Raw genomic sequence first — 19,134 nt, 5'->3', positions numbered from 1 at the left:
AGGTGGAGTTTTGTCGGCTGGAGCCTGGCACTCATGCCGATTCGTCATATCGGTGCCATATGTCTCGGGTTACCGAGTACTTGGGTTGTTCAGCTCCCCCAGGGGAGTTCGTTCAGGATGATCTCACAGACATCCTTGATCTCAGTCCACCCACTGACCCGGTTTTGCCTTTTCATATGGCTTTGCAGAGAAGGGTGGCAGCGGCTTGGACTGCTCCGGAGAGTCTCCCGGCAGTGGGCAAGTCTTTGTCGCGAAAATACCATCCAGCCAGTAGCGACCCCTGCTACTTGTCTAGGCACCCCACCCCGGCGAGTTTGGTGGTGCAGGCGGCTACAGCCCCGGCAAAGCAGGCGTCGTATCCTACCATCCCTCCGGATAGGGACGCCAAACGTTTTGACGGCTGGGCGAAGAAAGTGTTTTCTTCTGGGGGTATGGCGCTTCAGGCGGCCAACTCCTTATGTGCCTTGTCTCGTTTCACACACACTCTGTGGAACTGTGTTGCATTAGCGGCTGATCATATTCCCGAAGGGGACGAACGGGATGGTTTCCTTGCTATGGTTGAGGATGGCAAGGATGCCATGTGTGAGGCCGTTCAGTCGGGTTTGGACTTGGCGGATTGTGTCAGCCGGTCCATGGCGGCGAGCACCGTAATGCGCAGGTTTGCGTGGTTGAGGAAGTCTGGGTTCGCTCCTGATGTGCAGTCCTGGCTCCTCAACATGCCCTTTGACGGTGAACACCTTTTTGGCAGCAAGGCTGACGAGAGCCTTGAGAGGTTGCAGACCTCCAAAGCTGCAGCGAAGTCGTTGGGCGCTGCAGTTCACCAACCTCCGCCTTTTCATCCTAGGGGACAGCAATGGAGGGGAGGTTCCTTTCGCTATTACTCGTCCTTCAGTAAAGCGAGAGGAGCTAGTAGTCAAAGAGGCCATCGTAAGAGTGCCAGAGGTGGAAACAAAGGTACTCGAGGTGCCAAGGCCGCTCGGGCAGTTGCCTCTTTGCCCTCAGGTAACGCCGCAGCCGCTACCACTCAGTCATGAGGCCAGGTCCCATGGTTCGCCAGTTGGGGGAAGGCTGGCGCAGCATCTTGTAGAGTGGCAAGCCGTTACTTCGGATGTGTGGGTTCTGGAGATCATAACCCACGGCTACTGTCTTCCTTTTTGTCAGAGGCCTCACGACAATCCACCAGGGAACCTCTCTTTGAAGAGTCCGGATCCGCTCCTTGCGCAGGAAATTCAAGCGCTGCTGGAGAAAGGCGCCATAGAACTGGTGCCTGTAGCGGAGAGGAACAAGGGATGGTATTCCCCTTATTTTTTGATTTCAAAGAAAGACTGGGGATTGAGACCCATCATGGACTTGCGCGGTTTGAACAAACTCCTCAGGAAGGACAAGTTCAAGATGGTGACTCTTTCTCAAGTCCTCCAGGCCCTTCAACTTCAGGACTGGTTGGTGTCTCTCGACCTCAAGGATGCTTACTTCCATGTGCCGATCCATCCCAAGCACAAGAAGTACCTGAGGTTCGCGGTTGGCGACTCGCACTTTCAGTTTCGGGTCCTGCTGTTCGGATTGACCTCCGCCCCGAGGGTTTTCACCAAGCTCATGGTGGTGGTGGCAGCGCATCTCAGGAAAGGGGGGATTCACGTCTACCCCTACCTGGACGATTGGTTGATCAGGGGGAGCTCTCCCGAGCAAGTCCTGGATCATCTGTCCGTCACTTGCTACTCCCTTCACAGGCTGGGCTTCTCCCTCAATTTAAAGAAGTCCCATTTGACACCAACGCAGCGGCTCCAGTACATCGGAGCAGTGCTCGACACGTCCCTGGGGCAGTGTTTTCCTCCTCAGGTGAGGGCTCTTCACATTCAGCAGATGGTGCACAAGTTTCAGTTTGCCCAGACTCTCCCAGCGTCCGAGTTCTTGAGACTGCTCGGCCTCATGGCATCCTGCATTCTTCTGGTGCCAGAGGCTCGTCTGCGGATGAGATCTTTACAGTGGGCACTCAAGCTTCAGTGGTCTCAGTCCTCCGGCAGGCTGTCGGACCCTGTTCAGGTGCCGCCCTCGGTAGCCCGGGACCTTCTGTGGTGGGCCGTCGAGGGCAATCTGATGAAGGGTGCCCCATTTTGGCTGCCCTGGCCGGAGGTGACGATCGTGACGGACGCATCCCTCACGGGATGGGGAGCTCATGCCAACGAGCCGACAGTCAGCGGTCGTTGTTCTCTGTTGGAGTCCAGACTCCATATCAATCTGTTGGAGCTGAGGGCCGTCAAGCTAGCCCTGAAGGCTTTTCTGCCGGCTGTGCGCGGGAAGAGTGTCCTGATTCTGACGGACAACACGGTGGCCATGCACTACCTCAACAAAAGGGGGGGCAGGGTCACTTCCGCTGTGCATGGAGGCGATGCAGCTCGAGTTCTGGGCCATCCAGCTGGAAATTTCGATCTCGGCAGTTCATCTGGTCGGAGACGACCACGAGACGGCGGAAGCTCTGAGCAGGCAGAGCACGATCTCTCACAAGTGGGAGCTGGCTCAGGAGATTCTCCTGGAGATCTTCGCCCTTTGGGGGACCCCTCAAGTGGATCTCTTCGCCTCCAGTGTCAACCGGAAGTGCGAAAGGTTTTGCTTGCAGGAATTTCCTCCAAAAGGAGCCTTAGGAGACGCATTTGTGGTGGAGTGGTCATTCCCACTGTTGTACGCGTTTCCTCCAGTCCCCGTCATCCCGCAAGTGTTGCGGAGGTTATGGAGGTTCGGTTCCCGGATGATCCTCATTGCTCCGGCGTGGGCCCGGAGGACGTGGTACCCGGACCTTCTAGACTTGTCCATCTGCCCTCCACGTCGTCTTCCCTACCGAGACGATCTGCTCTCACGGGAGGGGGGTCAGGTTCTCCATCCAGAGGTCAGATCCCTCAATCTTCACGCTTGGCTTCTGAAAGGTTGAGGTATAAGGATTGGGACCTCCCTGAAGACGTGATGGAGGTGTTGCACTCGGCCAGGCGGCCGGCAACAAAGTCTCTGTACCGTTGCCGTTGGAGAAAATTCTGCGACTGGTGCAGAGTTCAGAATGTGGATCCTTTTGAATGCGACATTCCATGGTTCTGTCTTTTTTGCATCTTTGGGCCACAGGGGCTTGCAAGTGGGGACCATTAAAGGTTACCTGGCGGCGCTGTCCATATTTAAGCGCTCGTCTGAAGAGTGTTCCTATTTTAAGATTCCTTTAATTTCGCAGTTTTTGAAAGGGCTCACTAATGTGTTCCCTCCGTCACCTTTTTTGGTGCCAGGTTAGGATTTGAACCTTGTTCTTAAGTTTCTTATGGGTGCTCCGTATGAGCCTTTACATTCTTGCCCTTTGAGGCTGTTAACTCTGAAAACTGTGTTTTTAGTTGCGGTTACTTCCGCTTGCAGAGTGAGTGAGGTACAGCCACTTTCTTTCAGTTAAGCCACCCTTCACTGTGTTTAACAAGGGCAGGGTTGTCCTTAGAGTTCGTCCTTCTTTTCTTCTGAAGGTGGTTTCGGAATTTCAATTGAGCCAGAAGGTTGTTCTTCCGGCGTTCTATCCTCCTCCACATCCTGGTAAGGAAGAGGAGAGGCTCCATAGGCTTGATCCTAGGAGAGCGTTGAGCTTTTATATCTCGCGCATGTCCCGGGTCAGAGTGGACAATCAACTTTTCATTGGTTACGCTGGAAAGCGTTTGGGACAAGCTGTGACGAAACAGACTTTGTCTCGTTGGATAATTTTAGCTATCTCCGAGTGTTACCGCTTGGCGGGTAAGGACCCTCCGGCTGGCTTGCGGGCCCATTCTACCAGAGGAGTGGCTGTGTCTACTGCCCTGCAGAGGGGAGTTCCTATTTGTCACATCTGTGATGCAGCCACCTGGGCTTCAGTACATACTTTTGTACGTCACTATTCCCTCGATTCCATCAGAGGGCAAGATCTGGCCTTTGGCAAGGCAGTTCTCTATTCCGCAATTTGATTGGGCATGCTAAATTTGTATTCTAAATTCTTTCCCACCTCCTTGCTTGGTACTGCTTTGGGAGTCTGTCATAGATATAGAATACGTCGGAGGACCCAATCCCCTCGAAGAACAAGTTACTTTCTTACCTGGTAACGTTCTTTCGATGGGATGGTCCGACGACGTATTCCATATCGCTCCCTCCCTGCCTTCCCCGCTGCTGAATTTCTTTTGCGATTGCAGCTTGCGTTCCGCAAGGCCTTGTGTGTCTGACTGGCAGAAAACTGGTGGCACACGTTCTGGGAAAAAACTATAACTGAGGCTATGGGCGTTGTGCGTCGTACTTATCACATCGGGTGCCGTCGGAGGAGGTCCTCGGGGACGGTGCATCGACGTCATCGACGCAGGACGCAGACTCCAAAGATTTTCCGAAGCAGCACAGCTGTGGACATTACCTGTCATAGCTATGGAATACGTCGTCGGACCATCCCATCGAAAGAAAGTTACCAGGTAAGAAAGTAACTTGTTCTTCTCCGGTCGGCAGCATTTCGTAGGTCTGTGTGCTAGGGATTTTTGCCAAAGATCAGCTGGCGCACGATGGTCCCTCATAGCTCGGGGAGAGGTCTCTTTACCAAGTCCTCTCTTGGATCAGTTCTTGAAGGCACAGCAGCTTTTCAGATTACACAGAAGGGAATAGCGGTTCACCTTCTTCTTCCGGCTCGACTTCGAGAGTAAGCATCAAGTATCAACTTCAGCTTCTGAACAATTTCTAGCAGCGAGAGGCCCCAGATATACTGTTGATCTCTCATTCATTCTGCTGGGTCACACTCAGGCAACCAATCACTCAGAAGGGAATTTAGACATTCAGTCAGCCAATCGGGTGCACGTTGCATTCAGGCCATTCTTCTCCATCCAGACACTCACAACACAGAATGTGGATTCGGACAAGTACTCTGCCATTCAGCACTACACACTGCATTCATACCAGTTTTGGGTAGGGCTTGTCATGAACCGCCAAATTCGTCTATTCTGGACTTCATGGTCCATGATGCACCGCGGTACGAATGCTGCGGTTCTACCAACATGGCTGACGGTTCTGAAACGCTGCACACCAGCCTTTCCTACGTTCGGCTTCCTAGAAAAGGGCCACGCCTCTGCGGCGCTGCGCGTCTCAGTGCTACTGCTTGGTGTAGTTAGACGTGCGTTTCCGAAGTTCGCATCGCGCTCCTTTTTTATTCCTTGTTTCCTTCCTTCCTTCCTGGTACTCCTTCGTTCCCCTTCCCTTTCCCTTTCTTTTCGTGGTTCTATTCCTGGAATTACTTCGTGCTCAGAGTCGGCGCTTCGTCTCCTTCCGAGCTGGCTCATCTTCTTCCTGGTTCCTCTTCCTGGATACAGAACGCTTCCTAGTGGAAAGCAACAAACCTCAGCTGGACTCTGAAGACCCGCGTCCAGGCTTATACAAGTCCCAGACAGTAAGAAAGAAGGAATCCACTTCCAAGAAGGTCACAAGTAAGGAGAAACAGGTGAGAAGGGGAGAGACTTGTGACAGATTGAGATGCCTCAAACCTGATACAAGGACAGACATGGAAGCCGCAGCCCAGGACCTCAGGAGAGGTATGCAAGAATTAAACACTGAAGTTCAAAACCTTAAGGCTGAGAATGCTGCATTAAAGCAGTTGGTTTTGTCTCGAGAATCTGCTGCCAAGCAAAGTGTCCTGTTATGGGGAGTAGTGGACAAATACGCCTTCCTAGATTCTTGTTTGGTACATTTCACTTTCAAACCATAATGTTTTTCCACCCCACGAGCAAAGGTTGGATTCATGATATCTCATCTCATGGGCAATGCCTTAACCTGGGCAACTCCCTTAGTCAATGCTGGTGATGCTCTCCTGGATGATTACGATGGGTTTGTGGAAGCTCTTAAGGCCATGTTTGATCGCCCTGAGCTTGTTTACAGTGCTCGGGAGAGATTGCTTGAATTCCAAGAAGGGGCCCAGGACATGCTTACTTATGTGACTCGCTTTAAACAGCTAGTTAAAGAAGCTGATTGGTCCCCGGAAGCCAGCTTTACCCTCTTTCGAAGAGGTTTAAATGATGAGATAAAGGATGAATTAGCTAGAGTAGCTCGCCCAAGCTCCTTTCAAGCCCTCATGGACCTCTCCCTACAGATTGATTTCCGGATCCAGAAAAGAAAGGCGGAAAAGAGGAAATCTAAATCAACAGCTCCTAAGTCAGCCACAAGCTATCCCTGCCCAAAAGAAGCAACTGCTACGCAAGCCTCAGACCCTGAACCTATGCAACTAGGAGCCTTCAGAGGACCTATTTCTCCCCAGGAAAGGATCTGTAGGATTAATACAGGACACTGCATGTATTGTGCCTCTGATAAACACCTTGTAAGAGAATGTCCTATAGCGCCGCCTCAGCATTTGGGAAATGCAAGCTCCCGATCCTAGGCGGAACACAGCTTCGGGAGAATGATGTTTGCTCCTCATCTATTCCCTCCTTGAAATATCCAGGACAGAACACTCTTGTGATTCTACAAACAGTCATATCCTCTTTCAAAAAATAATCCTACCCCATCCTGGCTTTAGTGGCCTGTGGTGCCATGGGCATTTTCATAGACCATGATTGGGTTCTCAAACATCACATCCCAAGAGAAACAAAATGGATAATACAACCTGTCGAAGCCATTGACGGCAGAACCCACCAAACCAAGGACTTACTGCTGGCAATAAACAATCATCAGGAGATACTCAAATTTGACATCATTAAATCTGATCATTACCCCTTGGTTTTGGGCATGCCTTGGTTACAGAAGCACAATCCCTACATCAATTGGGCAGCGGGATCCTTGTTTCTCGGTTCAGAACATTGCATGTCCCATTGTTTATCTCTTGCCACATTGCCAAGTCTTTCGGAAGACCAGGCGCTCCACCATGGGAGGAACTGGCTTCCCTGTCAAAGCTGCTTATGGCTGGAACAAACTACCACTTGACCTTAGAACTGAACAACCGTTCCTGAAATTCAGGCACAAGATAATCAAGTGGCTGCGCGCCAATGACACATAACTTGACTTACACCTAGCTTACTCCCACCTTAGCCACTACCTACCTTTTGCCTGGATACCCTAAGACATGTCCTGTTCCTGGGCACATGTTTGTATATATCCATGTATATATTTGCTTCTTTTTTTGCCGTTGTGTTTTATAGGCATATGCCTGTATATAGTCTTACATTTACTTGCCCTTCTTGCTTTTGTGTTGTATATACTCATGCCAAATTTTGTAACAAGCTTAAGTTTACATGTAAACTGTTGAGCCCGGCTACCCATGGGTTTGGCGCGTATTACCAAATAAACAAACAAGCAAACAAACAAACAACCGTCCGTAACTGTCTCCAACATTATCCAAATTCCTCCGGCATACCAAACATACTCAGATGTGTTTTCAACAGCCATTGTTCAATCTCTTCCACCTCACAGACCTGAGGATTGTGCCATTGATACAGAACCTTCAGCTGTGATTCCCTTTGGAAGAATGTTAATTTTGTCTGAACCGGAAAAGAAAGCCCTCTGAGAATATTTGGATGCCAATTTGACAAACGGAACTATTCGACCTTCCAAGTCTCCAGCCGGTGCTTCTCTCTTCTTCGTCCCTAAAAAATACTCCAAGGAACTTCGACCATGTCCGGATTACCGTGGCCTCAACCAATGCACCCTCAAGGACCGCTATCCATTACCTCTTATTTCGGACATTCTGGAGGCAGTGAGGGGTGCTGTCATCTTCACTAAACTCGATCTCAGGGGTGCCTACCATCTCATTCGCATAAAGGAAGGCGATGAGTGGAAAACAGCCTTCAGAACTGCTTTTGGCCACTTTGAGTATCTGGTAATGCCCTTTGGTCTCGCTAATGCCCCTGCAGTATTCCAACACTTCATGGATCAGGTTTTTTCTGACATGCTGTTCCTTTTCGTCATTGTATATCTAGACGATATACTGATTTACTCCAAGGAACCTCGGAACCATCAAGAACATGTTAAAGCAGTTTTACAACATTTACGTGAACATAAGCTCCTGGTCAAACCTGAAAAATGTCTTTTTCATGTATCAACCATTCATTATCTTGGGTTCGTCCTTGGTTCCAAGGGTATCGGAATGGATCCCTCCAAGGTTGATTCCATCCTGTCTTGGCCTGTTCCCACTACTGTGAAACACATTCAATTCTTCCTGGGACTTGCTAACTTCTACAGGGCCGTTTCAATGGCCCTTGGCTCAAGAGTCGGTGTTTCAACAACTGAAACTGGAATTCACTCGAGCTCCCATTCTAGCTCAACCTGATATAGATCGACCCTTCTTGGTTGAGACTGATGTATCCGACTATGCCATTGGAGCAGTCTTAAAACAAGAACTTGAGGACAAGACGGAACATCCCATTGCTTATGTATCCCGCACTGTGACTCCAGTGAAACACATTATTCCGTCCTGTAGAAGGAGTTGTTAGCCATACGACAAGCCTTCACTGACTGGCGTCATCTCCTTTTGGGTGCCAAACACCCAGTACAAGTTTGTACGGACCATTGGAACTTACAAGTGTTACAATCCCTGGAGTGCAGAAACAGCCGTTAGGCCTGTGGGGCCTTCTTTTTTTGCCCAATATCAATTTCAAATTCTTCACTTCCCTGGAACACATAACATCATAGCTGATGCCTTGTCCAGACCTCCTGACTACGAGCCTCTAGAAGCACAGACCTTTCCCAAGATGTTTCCAGACTCTGTATTTGTAGCTCAAGCTATTTCTCTCCTGGAGGACATTCGTGCAAAAACACTTTCTTCCGAACTTTGGAAGGAATACGAAGAGAACAGTCCTAGGAACCTCCAGCTGAAAGACGGATATCTTTTCAAGGAAACCCGGCTGGTAGTACCCACACAAGAACTGAGACGTAAGATTACAAAACTATGCCATGATACCCTCCATTCAGGACATTCAGGCATCACCACCACCCTCCATCTTTTACAGAGACAGTTTTGGTTGCCTCGGATGAAAGACGACGTAAGAATCTATGTCCAATCCTGTGCAATCTGTAACCAGAATAAACATGATAACAGAAGACCAGCAGGTCTTTTAAACCAACCAGCAATGCCAACACGACCTTGGGAAATCATCGCCACAGATTTTATCGTGGAATTACCCCCATCCAGAGGCTACATGACCATAATGGTTACCATCGATCTGTTTACACATATGGCTCACTTTACACCCTTGTTCAAGCTACCATCCTCATCTGAATTGGCTGGGATTTTCCTGGAACACATATTCAGGCTTCATGGACTACCTTCCAAAATCATGTCGACAGAGGACCCCAATACATATCCCAATTTTGTAAACAACTATGTCAGATATTGGGAATCCAGCGCACATTGTCCTCAGGATACCACCCACAAACCAATGGAGCAACAGAACGAGTCAACCAGACCCTAGAGCTGTATCTTTGCTGTTTCTCCACCAAAGTCCAGGATGATTGGTCGCTTCTGATCCCTGTAGCTGAATTCGCTTACAACAATTTGGATTATTCAGCCATCAAAACCAGCCTGTTCTTTTATAGCCAGGGATTTCATCCTGCAGTTCTACCGTCTGTTCTGCCTCATCCAACCCCAGTCCCTGCGGTTGATTCCTGGATTGAAACATTAATCAACGTCCACAAAGACTGCAAAGAACAACTGGAAAAAGCCGGGAAAGATGTCAAACGTTATGCAGACACCAAAAGAGGACCAAGCCCTTCTTACGCGGTGGGAGAGCAGGTTTGGCTGTCCTCAAAACTTCTTCCTCGACATCTACGACCAAATAAACTGGCCCCCAAGTATTATGGACCCTTCTCCATAAAAGAAATCATTAATCCAGTAGCCTACCGACTCCAGCTTCCAGATTCTTGGAAAAGGATACATCCAGTCTTCCACACTTCCTTGCTAAAACCATTTGTAAAATCCACCTGAACTGCTCCAACACCCCCTCCAGTGCTCATCAATAAACAACTTGAATTCGAGGTCTCCAGGATATGTGATTCCAGATACAGACGAGGCCAACTCCAGGATCTGGTTGAATGGAAAGGATACCCTCCCAGTGAGCGCACCTGGGCACCTGTCTCAAACATGAATGCCCCCCATTTATTACAAAGATATCATCGGATCCATCCAGGCAAACCCGGAGGTGCAGGGCTTAGGAGGAGGCATGCTGTCATGAACCGCCAAATTCTTCCATTCTGATCTTCATGGTCCATGGTGCACCGCGGTGTGAACTCCGCGGTTCTACCAACATGGCCGACGGTTCCGAAATGCTGCACACCAGCCTTTCAACGTTACATTCAGCTTCCTAGAAAAGGGCCACGCCTCCGCAGCACCACGCTTCTCAACGCTACTGCTTGGTGTAGTTAGACATGCTTTTCCGAAGTTCGCTTCGCGCTCCTTTTTGATTCCTTGTTTCCCTCCTTCCTGGTACTCCTTCGTTCCCCTTCCCTTTCCCTTTCTTTTCGTGGATCTATTCCTGGAATTACCTTGTGCTCGGAGTCGGCACTTCGGCTCCTTCCGAGCCGGCTCATCTTCTTCCTGGTTCCTCGTCCTGGATACTGAACGCTTCCTAGTGGAAAGCAACAAACCTCACGCTGGACTCCGAAGACCCACATCCAGGCCTATACAAGTCCCGGACAGAAAGAAAGAAGGAAGCCACTTCCAAGAGGGTCACAAGTAAGGAGAAACAGGTGAGAAGGGGAGAGACTTGTGATAGGGCTGTTGTGATGCTGGAAATGCATTGGAGGGACAAGGCCTCTGTATCCTTGTCGTTTACTACTTTTTATCGTGTGTTCTGTTGTGTTTTCCACACAGGAGTTCATGTGGGACTCCTGGTGGTGCAGCCTTCTCTTTTGGTTTGGTTTACAGACCCTTGGGATACCCTTTTGGCACCCATGGGTGGGGGTACAACCCTGTGCCCCTAGTGTATGTTTTTGGGCACCTGTGTGTGGCCCACAGAGCAGGGTATTGACTGGTGGCAGCTCCATGCTGAATTTGACAGGTGCTCTGAGTATCCTCCATTCTGGGATACCCAGGCCCTGCCATTGGAATCAGTTGATTCTTGATAGGAATCGAGATGGCCCCTGTGGCCTCTTGCTTTCTATTGCCTGTTGCCTTGTTTTCCCAAAGTCCTGGGAAGCCCTGACTCTGTCCCTTCCCCCTGACCAGCTGTTGGGTGGAAGTTCCATATATGGTGTTGTTGTGAAGTCCAGGCCAGACTGGCTGGAGCCTTCCCAGTGACTGTATGTTGTGGGTACACCCTGTGGGTGGGACCTGGGTGAATGGAGTGTGTGACGAATACGTATTCTGTGTTGTGGGTGTCTAGTATCTGGTGTTTGACACACTGACTGAGACAGCCCTGCCCGAAACTGGTATGAATGCAGTGTGGAGTGTTGAATGGCTGGGTACTTGTCCCAATACACATAACTTGTTGTGAGTGTCTGGAGAGGAGTGAATGGCCTGAATGCACTATGCACCTGATTGGATGCCTACCTGCATAAATGCACTTCTGACCGATTGGCTCCTGAGTGTGACCCAGCAGAATGAATGGGAGATCAACTAGTAAATCTGGGGGCTTCTCACTGCTAGAATTCGGAATTCGTGTTCAGAAGCTGAAGTCCACTACGAAGAGTAACTGGAGTAAACCTGAAGCTTAACCTTGAAGCCCTGCTGGACGAGAAGAATTGCTGTTGCTCTCCTTCACAATCTGAAAGCTGCTGTGCCTCCAAGGACTGACCCAGAGAGGACCTGGTAAGGCGCCCTCTTCCCGAGCTACGAGGGACCATCATGCACCAGCTGATCTTTGCCAAAGCTCCCTGGTAGACAGACCTACGACAGGCTGCCGACCGGAGACGGGGACTGCCGCGGAATCCCAAGGAGAAGCGTCCGGACTGTTGTCCGCCACTGTCGACGACCGCCGTCGATGACTGGAGCTGCCATTCTCCTGTTTGTCTAAGAACTTCATTTGTTCTAAGGACGCTCTTGTCTGCATTGCCACCCGCTTTATCCCGCTGGAGAAGGCCCGACTGTCGACGCGCCGAGGAGCATCCGCCGGTGGGTTTCCCGCCACCTAAAGACCACAGAGACGCCAACGACGCGACGCCCTTGCTGGGCCACAGTTCTTCAACACCTGTTTGCGGTCCAGAACTACCGTCAACAAGATGCCCCGCACGGCTCTTCCTTGCAGGACGCCAACGCTCTGTCATCGACGAGCACCGCTAGGAACGAAGCTGCCACTTCACCGCCGTAGTTCACGCTGTTCTCCATCGGACGTTCGACGACCCGTGACTCATGCCTTAAAGGGAGGGCACTCGAGAAGGGCCGTCGATTCCCCGACGATGAACGCTACAATTCCAGGTACATTGGGGCTGTAGAACTATTGTAGAGGTAAATAAGACTCGTAGAACAATATATGGGCTGGGCTTGTGATACATCTTTGCTTTACAGGTTGCCCAGGTGGGGGGAATCTCCACACAGAATTGTGCCTAGTTGGTAAAGGCCTGTATTCTCCCAATTGTTCAACCATCTTGCTTTCCTTCCCTCTCTACTGCTGGTTTCCTCTTTATTGATCTGTGTGGCATTTTGACAGTACAGTTGATGCACTTTAATGACATCTGATGATAATTTTAGAACTGTATATATTGACCATTATTTATTTTCTGAGCACAAAGTGAGTTATTGTGATAGTGTACATAACCTTGAATATTAATTATATAAAGACTGTGTTTTAACTAATACAGTTTGTGGGGGCTTGGGGACTACACTGTACTTAAGAACCAGCCTGCATCACCTCCTGAGAAGCTAGGCCTTGATTGCCCGATCATAGCTACCGAATAGAGAATCTGGGCTGGGGTCCTCTGTGCCTCTCCTCTACCATATAGAGAGCAGAAGTACAGACACCCCCCTCCAGTCTTTGCAGCTGTCTCAGTCATTGTGTCAAACACCACATACTAGACACCCATAACACAGAATGCTTATTCGTCACACACACCATTCACCCAGGTCCCACCCCACGGGCGTACCCACAACATATGTTCGTTGGGAAGGCTCCAGCCAGTCTGGTCGGCACTTCCCCACACTACCATATATGGAATTTCCACCCAACATCCAGTCAGAGGGAAGGGACAGAGTCGGGGCTTCCCCGGGAATTTGGGAAAACCAAGGTAATAGGCGATGGAATGCAAGAGGCCACAGGGGCCGTCTTGTCTCCATCAGGATTCTACTGATTCCAATGACAGGGCATGGGCATCCCAAAATGGAGGACGCTCAGTGCACCTGTCAATTCAGCACGGAGCTGCCACCAGCCTGTACCCTACTCTGTGGGCCACACACAGGTGCCCAAAAACATACACTAGGAGTACAGGGTCGTACTCCCACCCATGGGTGCCATAAGGGTATCCCAAGGGTCAGTTCACCAAACCAAATACAGGAAGAGCCGCACCGCCAGGAGTCCCGCATGAACTCCTGCTCGGAAAACAAGTGAGAACATACATGATGAAGCAATAAAGGAAAAGGATTCAGAGGCCCTGTCCCTCTGATGCATTTCCAGCATCATAAGGCCTGCCTGGCCTTCCACGTTAAAGCTGCCTGTTCCAGTCTTCCCCAAATAACGAACAGAAAGTTCACAATGGTCCCCCTCTGTCAGGCTCAGACCTCTTCAAAGAAAACAAAAGCTCAACACACTGGTCGTCCTCTTTCCCAGGCTCAGACCTTGCACAGTACAATGTTGGTCCCCCTCTGCCATCTCAGACCTTTCACAGTTCAACAACAGTTGCCGGGGCTCACTTCCCCAAGCCTTTTACACTTCGAGTCTCCCTCAACTGGCCTCAGAACACTTTTAGGATGTCGAAGACTTTCGAACGTGCAGGGCTTCTTTGACAGACCACCGCAGGACCATTTTGACTCAGATTTCATTGAAAACCTTTTCCTCTCCCCTTCTCTCTGGGTTAAGTTCATTCACTTCCATTTTACAGTTCATTTACTTTTATCGCCTCAAACAATGCACCTTTCACAGAAACTTTGGAGTGGGCTTCTCCTTTTCACCTGACCACTCTGTTACTCAATATCGCTGATACCACAGCTGTTCTTGCTTTAAAGTTCATTTGCAGGTCTGCCTTTCCTCACGTCTCATTCACACGCTTGCTGCCTTCACTTGAGATATATTGTTGCAAATGTCAATCTTTTTTAGCACACACCAGTCTCTCCGGTCGCTTGCCTACTCACCGGCTGTGTGCTGTTCTCTCTTGCTTTTTCAATTTCCTATTCACGACTCAAGGTTAATACCACAGGCTTGTACTTGCCTCCCTAACTCTCTTGTTCACTAGAGCGGATCGCTGGCGTCCTTGAAACACAATGCAGTCTGATATTGGGATCTGGCCTTCTCCATGTGTCTTTTGTTGAGGCAACAACCACCTGTAGGGAACTCTTGGGGTTTTAGGCCCGCTGCTCTCGTCACTTGGTCCGTGGCTCTGCCCCAGTAGGTTCACCCTCGCCCCGGAAGTTCTGCTCGTACTCTTGTTTCACCTTGCTCAGAGTGTGTCTCTAGGTTCTGCCTTTTATCTGTGTGAGGAAAGCTTATTGGAATCCTGTGTATGCACTTGAAGTCAAGTGCCTGACTTTGCATGACCGATTAGCGGGACATGTCCAGTATGATGTATAAGACTTAGTCTTGTTGCTCTCAGTCGCCCCTCTTCCTCAGGGCCGAATTTGTGCAGAAAGGGGGGGTGGAGTTGGGTCATCAGATACTACAAAATAAGAGGGGTTGGATGTACAAAAAAGGGGGGAATCCCGATTGTCACCATCGGCTGCCTCACCCCCACTCTCTGAAGACCCATCACCCAGGTGATCCTCCCACACTGGTCCACCCCAGGAACTGGATCCAAAAGCGATGGCCGTGTCATGCCACCTAGATGACAAGTCCCAGAGGACTAGCGGGCGAAACACCTTTTGGTTTCTCACATAATAGAAACTGGGAATGAAGAACATGTGCAGGAGAATAATAAGAGTCGAGGGGAAAGATAAAAATGTGCAAGGCCATAGAGAGCTTTAAAGGCAAGAGAGAGAAATGTTTAATTTGAGATGAGCGTGAAATGAAAGCCAGACAACAGAAGACAATGGCAGAGAAATTGAGTCACGAGTGGAAAGAAGGTATAGAAGACGAATAGAAGCATTGAAAATAGACTTTAAAGGGGCCAAGCGAGAGACAGGGAATAACTGTAAAAAGATAAGTGAAGAAATCAAAAGCTTGCTGGCAACAAACAAAAGATAAGGACAAGATTTGCGAATGTTAAACAGATGATAGTAACAAGCACGTAAAGTAATATAGATGTGATGATAAAAGGATAGATCGGTATCCAGATAAAGAATCAAGACTACGAGCACAAGATGGAATGGGTAGTTGTGAAGGAGGAAATGAGACAAAAGAGGGAGGAGAAGAGAAGGAGAAGGAATAGTATTACCGGGAAAAAAAGAACTTTAGTTTTAGTAGCATTTAAGATGAGAAAATGATCGAACATCCAGGATTTAATAGCTAAAAGACAAGATATAAGATTATTATGAATAGAAGATGAAAAGGAGGAAAAGGATAGGAAAAAGCCTGGTATAATCTGCATAGAAATTATGGGACATTCCAAAAGACAAGAAGAGATGTGAAGAGAGTGAAAAGAAAAGGTCCTAATACAGAACCGTGAGGAACATCGTGAAGAAGATGTAGTGTGTCAGAAGAGGACACAGTCCAAAATACTGAATACGTTCGGTTAGATAAATATGAACGAAACCAAGAAAAAACAGGACCAAAGAACCCAAAAGAAGAAAGAAAAGATAGGAGAAGAGTATGATCCACAGTGTCAAAAGCCACCCATAAATCCAATAGAATCACAAGAGAAGAGTGTTGAGAGAGAAAAAGCAGAAAGCAGAGAATCATAAATAGAACACAGAACAGTTTCAGTGGAGAGGAAGAAAGCCAGAACGGCAACAAGCAAGAATAGAGTTTTCAGTGACAAGAGTCAATATGGGAATCGACAAGATGCTCGAGAAGCTTCGAGAGATAGAGAAGAAGTGAAGTGGTTTAAAAATTAGTGTGATGAGAGGGGCCAAGTGAACATTTCTTTAGAATAGGAAGAATAGAAACGTGTTTAAATTAGGAAGGAAACGTTGAAGAAAGAAGGGAAATATTGAAGAGAACAGTAAGATAGGAAACCAGCGAGGGATGGACCTTAGGAATAAGTAAAGAAGGAATCAATCAGAGGAAGAGGTAGTAGGGTGGGCAAGAGCAAATAAGGAGGAAGTCTCAGAATCTGAGATCTGAGAGAAAGATGAGATAGTCGAGGTAATGATGAGATTGGGGAAGAAAAGCAGACAGTGGAGGAAGGGACGATGGCCTCTGGAAGAGTGGCCACCTTTGAAGAAAGATGGAAAGAAAAATCAGAGACAGTTAAATAGAGTTAAGTGAATAAATCTGGAGGGGGCGAAAGAAGACGAGAAAGTGATTGGAACAGAGGCCTGCGGTGAGTAGATTGAGATTGCAGAAGATCAGAATAGTATGAGCGTTTAGCTAAAAGAAAAACTTCATCATATAGTGTGCAATAGGAAGATAAAAACAGCTGATCTGCGGCAGAAAAAGAGCAATGTCAGCATTGCTCAAGGCAGCAAAGTCCTTTTAGCAGAGAGCAGATGTGGGGGGTAAGTCATGTTTGAGATGGTTTCTGCGAAGGGCAAAAAAAAAAGTGGGGTAAAGAGAATCAAGAGAAGAAGAAAGGGAAGAAGACCATGTAGTAGCCACGTCATCAGCAGAGTGAACAGCAAATGAACGAAGATTTGAAAGGCAAGTGAAAACAAATAGAGAAATATTAAAGGCACGAAGACCTCAACAAACATATGTCGGGTGTGGTGGGGAGGAGTAGTGGGGAGCTGCAGGGGTCTACCCATGCTTTCTGGAGTAAGTAAATAACAAGCAAAAAGAATTCTAGTAGTACTTTGAGTAATTGACATACATCTGAACAGAGTTGAAATAAGCTTTATTTTTTTCTTCTGGTCCAAATCCACCCAGTTCCGTACACCAACACCATTACGTGTATTTTGGAAAGATTTCGTAGCATAAACGTTCAACAGTGGTTTAACAGAGGAATTGCTGCATGTTGGCAAATTTAAGTATAGCACCATTGCATTGTCCCACCTTCATGCAAGGCTTTTCTTCTTTAATGGCCCACGGGTGGATATCCATTGGTGCTGACATCATAATTATGTCTCATGTTCTGTCATATGATTTCCTCAGCAAAGGCCTGGTTGTCACTTTAAGTTTTTCAAGACACTAAAAAGTTCAAATGCTCTTTTTTTCCCCTCAGTGCATGAGTGTAAAAATCTGCTGTGTAAACAAACTCTAACTGTTTGATACTCCAGATAAATATCTTTTCTCTTTATGATTTATAGTATGTTCTGCCTTTTGGGTATATTAGTATATTTCACAAATAAAATTGGTTCTACAGTGGTCCTGAAAGTAATAATTCATATCATTTTCTAAAAACACCCCTTAGGAAATCATGCAAATTCTTCACGAGGCGTAACAAAACTTGAAATTCCAGTCGTGTTTCGAACTGCTGAAGAGAAAGCATCTTATCCTGATAAGTTGAATCTTGAAAGGTGAGTATTTATTTATTCATGTATTTATTTATGTACAGGAGGAAGTCCTTTTGATCACAAAAGAACGTACAAAAGATAGGAAATCTGATTTGACGGGAAGCAGTGAGCTTCTTACACTGGGGTGAGTTTGAGGGATATTCTGAACAGCTTGTGGAGGGGAGCAAATGGAACAGTCTCTGTGGACATACATAGATTAAGGACAACCAACATTGGACAGTGCAGGTAGGCGGTACAGCCAGCTGTGCTTGGGACATGACCATGATGGGTGAAGTGCTAGAATGGAGGCAGAGGAAGTGAGAGATAGAGGCATGTTAGAGGCGAGGAAAATATGTTACCTAGCAGGCAAATGAGAGGTAAGTTAAGAGAGTAACTCGGGGTTGGAGGTAGGCTTTTGGTTTGGTTTTGAACAAATCCATGTGGACTGTTTCTCAGATATCTGGGGAGAAGAGAATTCCATGCAAGTGGAGCAAGAAGAGAGAAAGATCGGAAGTGAGAGCAAGCACAGGGAGGCACGAGGAGCCGCAAGTTTAGTTTAGGAGGCAGAGCAGACATTACGAGAAGGCTTATAGAGTTGGATAGAGGAGGTAGAGGAGGATATATACAGTGGTGCATTACTGTAGATAGATTTGTGAACCAGGAGAAAACATTTAAATCTGGCCCTGTTTTGCATCATCAGCCATCCAGCCTGGTGACGGTACGAGGAAGTAGGTGTGAAGTGAGGGAGTTCAAAGAGAGTCCTGGTAGAGAAGTTATTGATCTTGTTGAGAGGACAGAAAGCATAGTTGCAGAGACCAAAGAGGATACTGGCACTGTAGTCCAGTTTAGAGAAGACTAGAGTGGTTAATAGATGCTTGGCGGTTTTGAAAGGAAGGAGGTGCCTGATTTTCCTAATATTTAGGAGGTTGAGGTGAGCTGCTGTTTTAGTTTTGGAGATGAAATTAGTGAAGGTGTGAGAAGAGTCATAGATGACGCTGAGGTTTCTAGCTGAAGAAAAGTAGGGTAGTGTGTCAGGTGGGAACTGGCAGAGGAAGAGATGAGAGAGAGCTTTTGGAAGGGAAGGAGAGCACCTTTTTTTTGGTAGAGTTTAACATTTAATTGCAGAGAGACAGTTGGACATTTTGATAAAGAGATCAGAGGTGAGTTCATGAAGAGAGTGCTGGTACGAGAGCCCAAAGGAGGAGATTAGTGCCCTAAGAGCATAGGTGTAGTTTGAAGAGAAGCATACGCAAGACAGAGCCTTGTGGAACACCAACAGTTAGAGGAGTTGAGAGCTGTTTTTGCTCCAGTAGACAGAGAATTGGCGAGGTGCAAGGTAGGATTCAAATCAGGCAAGGACTTGATCACCAATCCCAAGAAGAAAGAGAGTATTAGAGAGCTCAGCGTGATCAACAGTGATAAAGGCCGCAGACAGGTCAAGTTTCCTTTGAGTGGCAGCAGCGAAAAACTGCTTGTAAGGTGTCTTGAAGGTTGTGGATGTCTGAGAAATTGGTAAGACGGTTGAA

The 19,134-nt window shown here is 47.9% G+C and overlaps 1 protein-coding gene across 1 annotated transcript in view; it reads left to right on the top strand.

The window, feature by feature from the left end:
- The window catches only part of LRRC49 (leucine rich repeat containing 49), a 1,414,487-nt gene that overhangs the window by 201,439 nt on the left and 1,193,914 nt on the right, over positions 1-19,134 (top strand). The window contains exon 5 of the mRNA XM_069624757.1: positions 17,527-17,632. Within this exon, the coding sequence (XP_069480858.1) occupies positions 17,527-17,632 (106 nt within the window). The remainder of the gene's footprint in view (positions 1-17,526; positions 17,633-19,134) is intronic.

Source organism: Ambystoma mexicanum, chromosome 11, assembly GCF_040938575.1.
Source record: "Ambystoma mexicanum isolate Mex_15411 chromosome 11, UKY_AmexF1_1, whole genome shotgun sequence".
Taxonomy (NCBI): Eukaryota; Metazoa; Chordata; class Amphibia; order Caudata; family Ambystomatidae; genus Ambystoma; species Ambystoma mexicanum.
This window is presented reverse-complemented; position numbering and strand designations above follow the sequence as displayed.